The following is a 14324-nucleotide window of genomic DNA, read 5'->3' on the forward strand; positions in this document are numbered from 1 at the left end:
AACCACTTATCTGCCACTTAGCATAAGTATTATATCATTAACCCCTCATTTGCCACATAACTATTCTATCAGTAACCACTCATCTCTATGTATTATATTCAGTGGTGGAATTATCAGGGTCGCAACAGTCGCCGTGGCTACTGGGCCCTGTAGTTCCGCCAAGTCCGGGGGGCCCGCCTGCCGCCCGTGCGAGGGGCCCGCCAGTGTAAGGGGCCGTTCCACCCCTCAAGTAACACCGCTGCCACCCCCCTCAACATCACCGCTGACACCCCCCTCAAGTACCACTGCTGCCACCCCTCTGGATACTGGGACTTGTAGTTCTGTGTTGGCTGCATGCTCTCATCTGGACACTGGGACTTGTAGTTCTGTATTGACTGTGTGCAACTATTTTAAAATTGGGGCTGCTGGGACTTGTGGTCCTGTTTAGCTGTGTGCTGGCATCTGAGCACTGGGACTTGTAGTCCCCTTTGGCTACGTGGACACTGAGACTGCTGGGACTTGTAGTCCTATATGGTTGTGTACTGGCATATGTAAAGCGCCGCGCAAACTGTTAGCATTATATAAATCCTGAATAATAATCCGGACACTGGGACTTGTAGTTTTGTATTGGTTGTGTGCTGCTGTATGGACACTAAAAAACAGCTGGGACTTGTAGTTCAGTGTTGGCTGTGTGCTGCTTTCTGGACAGTGGGACTTGTAGTCCTATATTTACTGTGTGCTGCCACCTAGACACTGGGATTGCTGGGACTTAGAAGTGTAGTCCTGTATTTGCTGTATGCTGCCATCTGGGCACTGGGTTTTCTGGGACTTGTAGTCCTGTATTTGCTGTATGCTGCCATCTTAACCTTGGGATTGTTGGGATTTGTAGTCCTGTATTTGCTGTATGCTGCCATCTTGGCACTGGGACTGCTCGGACTTGTAGCCCTGTATTTGCTGTATGCTGCCATCTTAACCTTGGGATTGTTGGGATTTGTAGTCCTGTATTTACTGTATGCTGCCATCTTGGCACTGGGACTGCTCGGACTTGTAGTCCTGTATTTGCTGTATGCTGCCATCTTAACCTTGGGATTGTTGGGATTTGTAGTCCTGTATTTACTGTATGCTGCCATCTTGGCACTGGGACTGCTCGGACTTAAAGCCCTGTATTTGCTGTATGCTGCCATCTGAACACTGGGTTTGGTGGGACTTGTAGTCCTGTATTTTCTGTATGCTGCCATCTGAACACTGGGTTTGGTGGGACTTGTAGTCCTGTATTTTCTGTATGCTGCCATCTGAACACTGGGATTGCTGGGATTTGTAGTCCTGCATTTACTGTATGTTGCCATCTGCACACTGGGATTGCTGGGACTTGTAGTCCTGTATTTGCTGTATGCTGCCTCCTAACCTTGGGATTGCTGGGATTTGTAGTCCTGTATTTACTGTATGCTGCCATCTGGGCACTGGGACTGCTCGGACTTGCAGTCCTGCTTGGCTCTGTGCTGCCATCTGGTTACTGGGACTTCTGAGACTTGTAGTCACATTTGGCTGTGTTCTGCTATCATGACCCTTGGACTGCTGGGACTTGTAGCTCTGTATTGGTATTGGTCGTGTGCTGCCATCTGGACACTGGGACTTGTGGTGCTCACCTAATATGAGTGTAAACGTCGCTGGAGTTGGTGCCCCCCCTAGATTTTTTGGATCTTTGACCCCCGCTTACCTGCCTCCTCCATGCTTGCCTGTGGTAATTAGGAGCATGCGCACTGGTATACGTTCACGGACGGCGCATGCGCCGTTCGTTAGAAACGTCATTTATGTGGGGTCACACTTAATTTACATAAAACACGCCCACATCTTCCATATTTGAATTAGGCGAGCTTACGCCGGCCCTTATACGCTACGCCGCCGTAACTTCGGGCGCATAATCTTTCTGAATACCATACTCGCCTCTCAAAGTTACGGCGGCGTAGCGTATAGGAGATACGCTACGCCCGCCTAAAGATACGCAATTGTATCTGAATCTAGCCCTTAGCCATTATATAATTTACCTCTTATTATATCATGAACCCCTCACTTGCCACTTAATTATTCTATCATTAACCCCTTAAAATATATATTTAACCCCTCATCTGTCACTTAACTATTCTATCATTAACCCCTCACCTGCCACGTTACTATTCTATCGTTAACCCCTCACCTGTCACTTAACTATTCTATCATTAACCCCTCACCTGTCACTTAACTATTCTATCATTAACCCCTCACCTGTCACTTAACTATTCTATCATTAACCCCTTAAAATATATATTTAACCCCTCACCTGTCATTTTACTATTCTACCATTAACCCCTCACCTGTCACATAACTATTCTATCATTAACCCCTCATATGTCAATATTTTATTGTTAACCCCTCATCTGCTATTCTACTGCGGTAGCCCTCATCAGCCACTTAAATATTCTATCATTAACCACTCATCTGCCACGTATCAAAAGTATTATATTGTTAACCCATCACCTGCCACTCAACATAAGTATTATATTAGATAACCCCCCCCCCCCTTTTGACAATTAACTGAAGTGTTATATCATTAACCCTTAATTTGCCATTTAACAGACGTACTATATCATTAACCCGCACTTGCCAATTAATATTCTATCATTAGCTTCTCTTCTGCCACTTAACTATTATATCATTGACCCCCATCTGTCACTTAACTACACTATTCTTTCATTAACACCCTTTATTATACAATTAATTCCTCACCTGCTGCTTAACTTCTCTATCATTAACCACTTATCTGCCACTTAGCATAAGTATTATATCATTAACCCCTCATTTGCCACATAACTATTCTATCAGTAACCACTCATCTCTATGTATTATATTCAGTGGTGGAATTATCAGGGTCGCAACAGTCGCCGTGGCTACTGGGCCCTGTAGTTCCGCCAAGTCCGGGGGGCCCGCCTGCCGCCCGTGCGAGGGGCCCGCCAGTGTAAGGGGCCGTTCCACCCCTCAAGTAACACCGCTGCCACCCCCCTCAACATCACCGCTGACACCCCCCTCAAGTACCACTGCTGCCACCCCTCTGGATACTGGGACTTGTAGTTCTGTGTTGGCTGCATGCTCTCATCTGGACACTGGGACTTGTAGTTCTGTATTGACTGTGTGCAACTATTTTAAAATTGGGGCTGCTGGGACTTGTGGTCCTGTTTAGCTGTGTGCTGGCATCTGAGCACTGGGACTTGTAGTCCCCTTTGGCTACGTGGACACTGAGACTGCTGGGACTTGTAGTCCTATATGGTTGTGTACTGGCATATGTAAAGCGCCGCGCAAACTGTTAGCATTATATAAATCCTGAATAATAATCCGGACACTGGGACTTGTAGTTTTGTATTGGTTGTGTGCTGCTGTATGGACACTAAAAAACAGCTGGGACTTGTAGTTCAGTGTTGGCTGTGTGCTGCTTTCTGGACAGTGGGACTTGTAGTCCTATATTTACTGTGTGCTGCCACCTAGACACTGGGATTGCTGGGACTTAGAAGTGTAGTCCTGTATTTGCTGTATGCTGCCATCTGGGCACTGGGTTTTCTGGGACTTGTAGTCCTGTATTTGCTGTATGCTGCCATCTTAACCTTGGGATTGTTGGGATTTGTAGTCCTGTATTTGCTGTATGCTGCCATCTTGGCACTGGGACTGCTCGGACTTGTAGCCCTGTATTTGCTGTATGCTGCCATCTTAACCTTGGGATTGTTGGGATTTGTAGTCCTGTATTTACTGTATGCAGCCATCTTGGCACTGGGACTGCTCGGACTTGTAGTCCTGTATTTGCTGTATGCTGCCATCTTAACCTTGGGATTGTTGGGATTTGTAGTCCTGTATTTACTGTATGCTGCCATCTTGGCACTGGGACTGCTCGGACTTAAAGCCCTGTATTTGCTGTATGCTGCCATCTGAACACTGGGTTTGGTGGGACTTGTAGTCCTGTATTTTCTGTATGCTGCCATCTGAACACTGGGTTTGGTGGGACTTGTAGTCCTGTATTTTCTGTATGCTGCCATCTGAACACTGGGATTGCTGGGATTTGTAGTCCTGCATTTACTGTATGTTGCCATCTGCACACTGGGATTGCTGGGACTTGTAGTCCTGTATTTGCTGTATGCTGCCTCCTAACCTTGGGATTGCTGGGATTTGTAGTCCTGTATTTACTGTATGCTGCCATCTGGGCACTGGGACTGCTCGGACTTGCAGTCCTGCTTGGCTCTGTGCTGCCATCTGGTTACTGGGACTGCTGAGACTTGTAGTCACATTTGGCTGTGTTCTGCTATCATGACCCTTGGACTGCTGGGACTTGTAGCTCTGTATTGGTCGTGTGCTGCCATCTGGACACTGGGACTTGTGGTGCTCACCTAATATGAGTGTAAACGTCGCTGGAGTTGGTGCCCCCCCTAGATTTTTTGGATCTTTGACCCCCGCTTACCTGCCTCCTCCATGCTTGCCTGTGGTGCCCTGATACCCCTCAATAACCCCCCCATATGTCAGGTCCTGTGTACTCGGCCTCTGTGATCTTTCTCTGAGCTCCATGTCCATCTCCTTTCACAGACACGTTGCTGACACTTCATATAACCGTCCACACTGACATCATGGGCTGATTGGAATCTGGAAATTCCCTGAAGAGTAAAAGAAAAAAAAATCATCACTATGACTTTTATACTTTTATTATAGATTTCCTGTAATCACCATTGAAGATAAACCGATGCCGGCACCCTGCAGAGGAAAAGGAAGCGCGGCTGACCCCACCGATACCTTTCTTGGATTGTGTTACATTAAAAAGTCATATTCCAGGCTGTGTGTGTGTGTGTATGTATGTATGTGTATATATATATATATATATATATATATATATATATATATATATATATACAGAGCTGAGACACGGATGGGTTTTGTTTTGCTGAAAGTTTCATTTTCCTTTGAAGTGCCGTACATCCCACAGATAACCTCACCGCTGCTGGCCGGGACATTTCTGGACTGGTATCTGTGCCTAAAAAGGTAGTTCACACCGGAGAGCATTACACCTCCTGCTATCTATTCCTGGCACCACTACACTACTTCAGGAAAATACTCCATTATGGCCACTAGATGATGCCGATGAGCATGGGAAATTATCATGTTAGACCAACATTTATAAGGGGCACTCTGATGGGCACATTTTGTCCATCAGCATGCCCCTTAACCTAAAATGTGCCCACCAGAGTGAACCTTAACTTGAGGACCGCCGCACGACGATATACGTCTTCAAAATGTCACGGCTGGGCACAAGGGCGTACATGTACATCCCCTTTAAGAGCCCAGCCGCGGGTCGCGCAGCGTGCCGCCGGCGGCATGCTTCGCGACCCAGTCCTCTCCTCTGTGACCCTTTCACCGCGGAAACAGCGGACCCGATCGCCGCCGGTGTCCCGCGATCGGGTTACAGAGAGGAAGAACGGGGAGAGGTGAGTGTAAACAAACCTTTCCCCGTGCTTCCTAGTGTGGCTGACACTGATCGTCTGTTCCCTGTGTTAGGGAACGGCGATCAGTGACGTCACACACACAGCCATGCCCCCCCACAGTAAGAACGATCCCTTAGGGCACACTTAACCCCTACAGCGCCCCCTCCTGGTTAACCCCCTTCATTGCCAGTGTCATTTTCACAGTAATCAGGGCATTTTTATAGCACTGTTCGCTGTATAAATGACAATGGTCCCAAAATAGTGTCAAAATTGTCCGATGTGTCCGCCATAATGTCGCAGTCATGAAAAAAAACGCTGATCGCCGCCATTACTAGAAAAAAAAATATTAATAAAAATGCCATAAACCTATCCCCTATTTGGTAGACTCTATACATTTTGTGCAAACCAATCGATAAACGCTTATTGCGATTTTTTTTTACCAAAATTTTCGCTCTATTTTTGTTTATAGTGCAAAAAATAAAAACCGCAGAGGTGATCAAATACCACCAAAATAAAGCTCTATTTGTGGGGAAAAAAAGACGCCAATTTTGTTTGGGAGCCACGTCGCACGACCGCGCAATTGTCATTCAAAGCGTGACAGTGCCGAAAGCTGAAATTTCACCTGGGTAGGAAGGGGGTATATGTGCCCAGTAAGCAAGTGGTTAACATAAAATGTGCCCATCAGAGCGAACCTTAACATAAAATAAGGGGCATGCTAATGGGCACATTTTATGTTAAGGGGCACTCTGATGGGCATATTTAATGTTAAGGAGCACTCTAAAGGGCACATTTTATGTTAAGGGGCTTGCTGATGGGCACGCTTTATGTTAAGGGGCATGCTGATGGGCACGCTTTATGTTAAGGGACTTGCTGATGGGCACACTTTATGTTAAGGGTCATGCTGATGGGCACATTTTATGTTAAGGGGCACTCTGATGGGCATATTTAATGTTAAGGAGCACTCTAAAGGGCACATTTTATGTTAAGGGACTTGCTGATGGGCACGCTTTATGTTAAGGGACATGCTGATGGGCACGCTTTATGTTCAGGGAATTGCTGATGGGCACACTTTATGTTAAGGGGCATGCTGATGGGCACATTTTATGTCAAGGGGCACTCTGATGGGCATATTTAATGTTAAGGAGCACTCTAAAGGGCACATTTTATGTTAAGGGGCTTGCTGATGGGCACGCTTTATATTAAGGGGCATGCTGATGGGCACGCTTTATTTTAAGGGGCATGCTGATGGGCACATTTTGTGTAAAGGGGCACTCTGATGGGCATATTTAATGTTAAGGAGCACTCTAAAGGGCACATTTTATGTTAAGGGGCTTGCTGATGGGCACGCTTTATATTAAGGGGCATGCTGATGGGCACGCTTTATTTTAAGGGGCATGCTGATGGGCACGCTTTATTTTAAGGGGCATGCTGATGGGCACATTTTGTTGTTCCCATCAGCATGGCCCTTAACATAAAATGTGCCCATCAGAGTGCCCCTTAACATAAAATGTGCTTATTAGCATGCCCCTTATTTTATGTTAAGGTTCATGTTGATGGGCACATTTTATGTTAAGTGGCACTCTGATGGGCCCAATAAAATTTGCAAATTAGCATGCCCTTTAACATAAATGTACCCATCAGAGTAACCCTTAACCCTAAAATAAGGGGCATGCTGATGGGCACATTTTATGTTAAGGGGCACTCTGATGTATAGGGGCACTCTGGTGGGAACACTTGATGTAAGGTGGCAATGTGATGGGGACACCTAATGTAAAGGGGAACTCTGATGGGGACAAATGATGTAAGGGGGCACAGTGATGGGAGACACCAGGTCTAAGGGGGCACTCTGACGAAGAAACCTGATGTAAGGGGGCACTCTGACGAAGAAACCTGATGTAAGGGGGCACAGTGATGGGAGACACCAGGTCTAAGAGGGCACTCTGACGAAGAAACCTGATGTAAGGGGGCACTCTGACGAAGAAACCTGATGTAAGAGGGCACTCTGACTGGAATAGCTGATGTTAAGTGGCACTATTGGTTGTCCTGTGGACAGATTCTCCCCCCTGATCTGTGGATCTCCAGAGCTATCATGGGCCTCTTGGCTGCTTCTCTGATTAATGCTCTCCTTGCCCGGCCTGTCAATTACAAGGGGTATGAATACTTTTTCCAGGCACTGTAGTAATAATAACAATAATAGGATATAACTGTGACCTCCTATTACGGTAACAGCCCCTGATATGGATATATTGTTGTTATAGTGACCTTCTATTACAGTAATAATTGTATACTATGACGTCACATTACAGTAAGCCCTCCATACACTCTGATAAGGAGACTATTATAATAATCCTGATAACACGCGCCGTGTAAACACTGAATTCTCCCAGCATGAGTCACCCGCCACGCTCCACTTCTTCCCACCCCCTCGGCTCTCATTGGCCGCCCATTCACGATGAGCTCACCAGTTTCCGGGGGAGGGCGCGGCTTCCCTCACCCTATAAAGCTCAGTTGCTCTCCACTCGCTTTCATTCATTCGCTCTAGTTACAGAAAAGCAAGAGTAAAAAAAAAAAAATATGGTGACGTCACCACTGCCCACAACTGACATGGTGGTAGAAGAGGAATGCGGCATCTGTTACCTTGACTACGGCCAGGAGCGGAGGCGGCGCTCGTTGGCCGCCTGCCGCCACGTGGTATGCTCGGAGTGCCTGGAGCGCCTGGCGGCCAGAGGGGGCGAGGTCACGTGTCCCTTCTGCCGCGCGCCCTCCCCGCTGCCTAGCGACGAGGAGGAGAGTGAGGTGTCGGTGAAGGGTCCCTTCAAGTGGCTGAAGAGGCTGTGCAAGAAGACGAGGGCGGGGTCCCGACGCAGAGGTAAGCGAAGAAGGGGCGCGGCCTTGGGGTTGATTGACAGCCAGGGGCTGTGCTGTTATTTGCTGAATGGGGCGCGAATTTATATGATTGACAGCTGTCATTTTTGCAATGTAAATATTCTGGCTGGTTAGCACCCAGGAGAGTGCTGGGGTTTAACAGTGGTTTGGTTGCCATGGGTCAGAGCGGGCTGGTTGCCATTGGTTAGAGCAGACTGGTTGCCATGGGTTTGGTTGCCATTGGTTAGAGCGGGCTGGTTGCCCTGGGTTAGAGCGGGCTGGTTGCCATGGTTCAGAGCAGGTTGGTTGTCATGGGTTAGAGAAGGCTGGTTGCCATGGCTTTGGTTGCCATGGGTTAGAGCGGGCTGGTTGCCATGGGTTAGAGGGGGCTGGTTGCCATGGGTCAGAGCGGGCTGGTTGCCATGGGTTTGGTTGCCATGAGTCAGAGCGGGCTGGTTATCATGGGTTTGGTTGCCATGGGTTAGAGCGGGTTGGTTGCCATGGTTCAGAGCAGGTTGGTTGCCATGGGTTAGAGGGGGCTGGTTGCCATGGGTTTGGTTGCCATGGGTCAGAGCGGGCTGGTTGCCATGGGTCAGAGCGGGCTGGTTGCCATGGGTCAGAGCGGGCTGGTTGCCATGGGTTAGCGCGGGCTGGTTGCCATGGGTTAGAGGGGGTTGGTTGCCATGGGTTAGAGGGGGCTGGTTGCCATGGGTTAGAGGGGGCTGGTTGCCATGGGTTAGAGGGGGCTGGTTGCCATGGGTTAGAGGGGGCTGGTTGCCATGGATTAGAGGGGGCTGGTTGCCATGGGTTAGAGGGGGCTGGTTGCCATGGGTTAGAGGGGGCTGGTTGCCATGGGTTAGAGGGGGCTGGTTGCCATGGGTTAGAGGGGGCTGGTTGCCATGGGTTAGAGGGGGCTGGTTGCCATGGGTTAGAGGGGGCTGGTTGCCATGGGTTAGAGGGGGCTGGTTGCCATGGGTTAGAGCGGGCTGGTTGTCATGGGTTAGTGCGCCATGGGTCAGAGTGGGCTGGTTGCTATGCATTGGTGGGCTTGTTGGTTTGGGTGCTATGGGTTAGAGTGGGCTGGTAGACCTGGGTTGGCACAGGCTGGCAGACCTGGTTTATAGCACGTTGGACATTCTCATTACCCTGTATGTCATTTTCTTGAACCCATGTGTTTGTATCCTGAAGTACAATGTAAGAGTTGGCATTTAGCGGCACTGATGCCTGTCCCTGATTGGCTCTCACTAATGTTGGCTGTAACAACAAGCATTCTCTTGATGAAGGATAACATCTTCTAAGACGCACTAAAAGGTCAATTTCACCGAAACTGATCTTTTCAGTGGCTAGCCCTGAACAATAATCCGCATCCAGCCATTCATCGGAGTTGCTTGTGAAGAGTTCTTATGCAGTGCAGTAACCCATGGCAACCCAACGTGACCAGTACCAGGTGGTTTCTATTGATTGCTATGGGTTCTAGTACTGGTTACAACCATGGCTCAACCACCCGCTTTTACCACCAGTCATGTGAACGAGCCCTAGAAGTACCCATTCCTGTAAATGTTATTTTTTCCCCTCTGCCGTTTGAGTTGCCAATTAATGATCTCATTTCTCTCCTCTCAGGATCTCTGGCCAACGAAGACTTGCGGGACTTGGCTATAATGAGCACATACTTCATGTGATTCCTCCAGGAAACCGCAAAGCTGTGACTTGTGTTGCTGTCGGGGAGCTCCAAGCCGAGGGCTCTGGAATGCATCGGGCTGGAGAATCGGCAACTTCTGGGACTGACCGGATGATTAATGACTTACAACCTCGACTTTGTCACTTTCACACGGTGGTGACTAAACAACTGGAAATGAGATCAGAGACTGATAATGGAGAAGGATCTATGAGACGGGGAAAAGGTCACATAGCTTCTCAGTCGTCTGCTCCGCCTTAATGTGACTTCTCTAGAAGCTCCCTGGAGTCCTGTTACTGGACCGTCTTCTTGCTGTGAAGTCGCTCATGTGTTGTATGGGACTTGGATGAATCGCTGGTCTTTACCATAGAAACATGGCCTTCAAACAGGTCAACTGGGCCACCACAGGTCAACTGGGCCACCACAGGTCAACTGGGCCACCACGCCTCTAAAATACAAAGTGTATATTCCTTATGTAATGGAAGGCTTTCCCGGGTGATAGAGGGACTGCCATGGTGGACCTCCTAAAATGCTATGGTTCTTGGCCGTTCTGCTGAACCTCCTGGCTTTCAATAATTTTATTTTTTTGAGTTTAAGACCACCACAAAGTATATAGATGAGGAATGTCAAGTCATGGCTTGTAGTAATCTCATGCAACTGTACTTGTTCAAGCTTACTGAAGAAGTCCAGTTGAATGTGACTTAACTACATATACCATGACCTGGATCAATGAGAACCTTCAGACAGTCGAGTCCTTACCTGGGTGAGGAGCTAAAACTAAGGTGACGTCACCCCTGCCCACCGCCAACATGGCGGTAGAGGAGTGTGGCATCTGTTGACTATGGCCAGGAGCGGAGGCGGGGCTCCTGAGAGTGGGCATTGGCAGGGTAGGGCGATGGCATTGATATTCTCCATTTTAACCTGTTAAGACAGGGGTGCCCAACCTTTTGAAGAGCGAGGGCCACTTAAGCAAAATGGTAAACAGTCGAGGGCCACAATAGTGTGTGGCGGATGATAGGTCACAACTACGTTATGGCCCTCCGATCCGCCCAGAGGAAATGGTACTGGCGCTGTAGAGGCCACTTAAGCAACAGGGTAAACAGTCAAGGGCCACAATGAGCAGAGCGGGCGGATGACAGGTTACGGCTACGCTATGGCCCTCCGATCCGCCTAGACGAAATAGTACCGGCGCTGTAGAGGAAGCATCGGCTTATCGGGTTCTGCTCCGCAGCCGCTTTCTTCCTCTACCACCAGCTTCATTCACAACACTGATGCTGTGGTATAGTGGGTCGGCAACCTGTGATCTGGGCTTGCCAACACACTATTACAGAGCAGGAGGTCGCAGGCCACATCAGAGGGCTCCGCGGGCCACTGGTTGGCCACCCCTGTGCTAAGACCTGTGTATTGGGGTTTAAAAAAAATGTATTTTATATTGGTAGCTAGAGGGAAGAATGTAAACCTAAAGACCACTAAAAAGATCATCGGTGTCATGTGGCTGGTTAAGTCAACTGGTGTTGGTCCCAGAACTATCCACGCGCCAATGAAATGGGTGGTCAACCTGCCAACATCTCAAGAAACCCTAACTGAACTGTGGAGGAACCCTGGTTGAGAATGGCTGGGTTATACTATACCAGTCATGGCGAACCTTGGCACCCCAGATGTTTGGAGACCACATTTCCCATGATGCTCATGCACTCTACAGTGTAGTTGAGCATCATGGGAAATGTAGTTCCAAAACATATGGAGTGCCAAGGTTCGCCATCGCTGTACTATCCATTTATACATCTTACGTACTGATGACTTGGTCCTCATCTGTACAAGATGTGGATTCCATTGCCCTTGTGGTGTAGGGTGCTTGAATCTTTGCAGTTAAACCCTTCCTGTCTATTTGGGTGTTTGGTGACCATGTCCTAGATTGCTGAGCTCCCTCTCGGAGAGCCAGCAAATGGTCAAAAAGATGGTGTGCGCTCTAAAATTTGGCCTTGATATATGTAGACCTTTTAAGCCCCGTACACACGGAGCCGGCCAAAATCACATCGGAATTCCATCCGAGTAAAAGAGAACATGTTCTCCATCTAAACTCCGACGGAATTTCCGATGGAAAAAGTCCGCCGGGGCATACACACGATCGGAATTTCCAATGGGGGGGAAAAGTCCGGCATTGATCCATCGGAAATTTCCGATCGTGTGTACAAGGCATAAGTCTGTTCCTCTTGGTGATTGCAGAATATTTCCATTCTAGTGGTGATTAGTTGGGAATAGTCAACCTAAAGTTTTCAGTGGGCCAACACAGACCACCTACAGGCCTTCAGCCAGTCTTTGCCTTGTAGCTCACTTGAATGCTGTGCTGTCAGATGTGGCAGCATTGTCGGACAGTTACTTTTAAGCCTATAATGTCGGTAGGAACTGGAGACATGCCTCCTGTTACAATTATAAATGGCTGCCTCAATTTTGTAGAGGAAACTTTCTATCTTGGGTGTAAATGATTCGGTCGGTGTGAGTGGAACAGGAATACTTGCTGAGGGACTGCCTTCTAAAATGGAGAATGAGTGGACCTTTTCATCATGTATGGACTGTTTTTTTTTTTTTTTTTTTTTGTATTGTCCCCAAGCAATCAATCATAGTAAAACTCACATTGAAGGCCGTATGGTATCTTATATGCAATGCTTTAATAAATAAGCCTACTGTGATATGATGCCTCTATTACACATGGTAATTTTTTATCCCTATTGTATATGTATACATTTTCTGTCAATAGACTTTATATATTTTATAGTATTTTGCTGTGACTTGATATTTTGGAAGCAAATGCTACCACTAATTGCACTTTATAGTATTTATCTATATATTGTATGTATTGATTTATTTCTTTTTGTAATAAAAAATTATTTATCATGGACATTAATTAATGCTTATTATTATTATTATTATTATTATTATTATTGTTGTTGTTATTAGCAACGTAAGACCTAGAAGGTGGACACAAAAACACCAGGCAAAAAATGAGTGTCAATCATAATTTCTGAAGTAGTTTTACTTCTGTCCAAAGGTTAGTGGCATAACAAAGGTATGCCAGGTGGGGAGTGTGCTGCCTTCGCAATGTATATTACATTACGTGTCTGTTTCTTCAAGACCCTCCATTTTCTTGAAGCCTAGAGGCGGGTCTTCTCTGTACTCTCTAGGGCTTGCTGGGACATATCCTGTTCATTCCAGCTCTAGCTACTGTAGTGACCAGATCCACAGGACATCCTAAAGCTAATGCAGATTGCAAACCTGACGAACACCAAAGCCTATGAGTAAAGGGGTTTTGCCAGTTCAGCTTGTGTAGAGGGATGTTAGACATTGCAGATAGATAATGTGTGTTTCAGTGTAGTAAGCAAGCACATGTTAGTTAGGCCCTATCTTTTGTATTAGCTATGTATAATGTATGTTGCTTGAATAGCCATGCTTACATTTGTCTTTTTATGTATGTTTCACAGTTTTACCAATATCACACATATAATCTCATATTACTCATATGAACACTATTGTACACATTTCTGTTCATTATAACTCAGTAAAGATTGCATCAGCTCAGAAAACCAGCGCTTCTTTCATTGGGATTCGGTTTATACTTGATGTGAAGCTGTGCATCTAAAGCAACACACACAGCCGAGGCATTACAACCTGGGACTGAAATAAATAGGGGAGGTTTTGGCTCCCCCCCACTTAAATAATAAATATAGGGCCGGATTCAGGTAGGAGATACGACGGCGTATCTCCAGATACGCCGTCGTATCTCTGAGTTGCGGCGTCGTATCTATGCGCCTGATTCATAGAATCAGTTACGCATAGATTTCCCAAGATCTGACTGGCGTAAGTGTCTTACACCGTCGTATCTTGGGCTGCATATTTACGCTGGCCGCTAGGTGGCGCTTCCGTTGATTTACGCAAGGAATATGCTAATTAGGTTGATACGCCAATTCACAAACGTACGTACGCCCGGCACTATTTTGTTACGTCGTTTATGTTAGGCTTTTTCGGCATAAGGTTGCTCCTGCTATTATGTGGCGTACGCAATGTTAAGTATGGACGTCGTTCCCGCCTCAAATTTTGAAATTTTTTGCGTAAGTCGTTCGCATAGGGCTGGACGTAATTTACGTTTACGTCGTAAGCAATGACTATTTGCGTCGGAATTTCGAGCATGCGCACGAATTCTTTCACGAACGGCGCATGCGCCGTTCCTAAACGTAAAATACGCAGGGTCACTATTAATTTAAATAAAACACGCCCACATCATCCCCATTTGAATTAGGCGGGCTTACGCTGGTCCACAT

At 47.1% G+C, this 14324-nt stretch overlaps 3 protein-coding genes across 3 annotated transcripts; 1 reads left to right on the forward strand and 2 right to left on the reverse strand.

Annotated features, from left to right (window-relative positions):
- Positions 1-725: 725 nt before the first annotated feature.
- On the reverse strand, positions 726-1325 carry LOC120930587 (integumentary mucin A.1-like). Its single transcript, XM_040341762.1, has one exon. It carries the CDS (start codon positions 1323-1325, stop codon positions 726-728), a length of 600 nt encoding a protein of 199 aa, XP_040197696.1.
- Positions 1326-3491: 2166 nt separating this feature from the next.
- LOC120930588 (integumentary mucin A.1-like) lies at positions 3492-4091 on the reverse strand. The gene has a single exon (XM_040341763.1). It carries the CDS (start codon positions 4089-4091, stop codon positions 3492-3494), a length of 600 nt encoding a protein of 199 aa, XP_040197697.1.
- Positions 4092-7988: 3897 nt separating this feature from the next.
- RNF227 (ring finger protein 227) lies at positions 7989-11267 on the forward strand. The gene is made up of 2 exons (XM_040346793.1): positions 7989-8337; positions 9954-11267. Exons 1-2 carry the CDS (start codon positions 8043-8045, stop codon positions 10010-10012), a joined length of 354 nt encoding a protein of 117 aa, XP_040202727.1. The 5' UTR covers positions 7989-8042; the 3' UTR covers positions 10013-11267.
- The last annotated feature ends 3057 nt before the right edge of the window (positions 11268-14324 follow it).

This window comes from Rana temporaria, chromosome 3 (genome assembly GCF_905171775.1).
Source record: "Rana temporaria chromosome 3, aRanTem1.1, whole genome shotgun sequence".
NCBI lineage: Eukaryota > Metazoa > Chordata > Amphibia > Anura > Ranidae > Rana > Rana temporaria.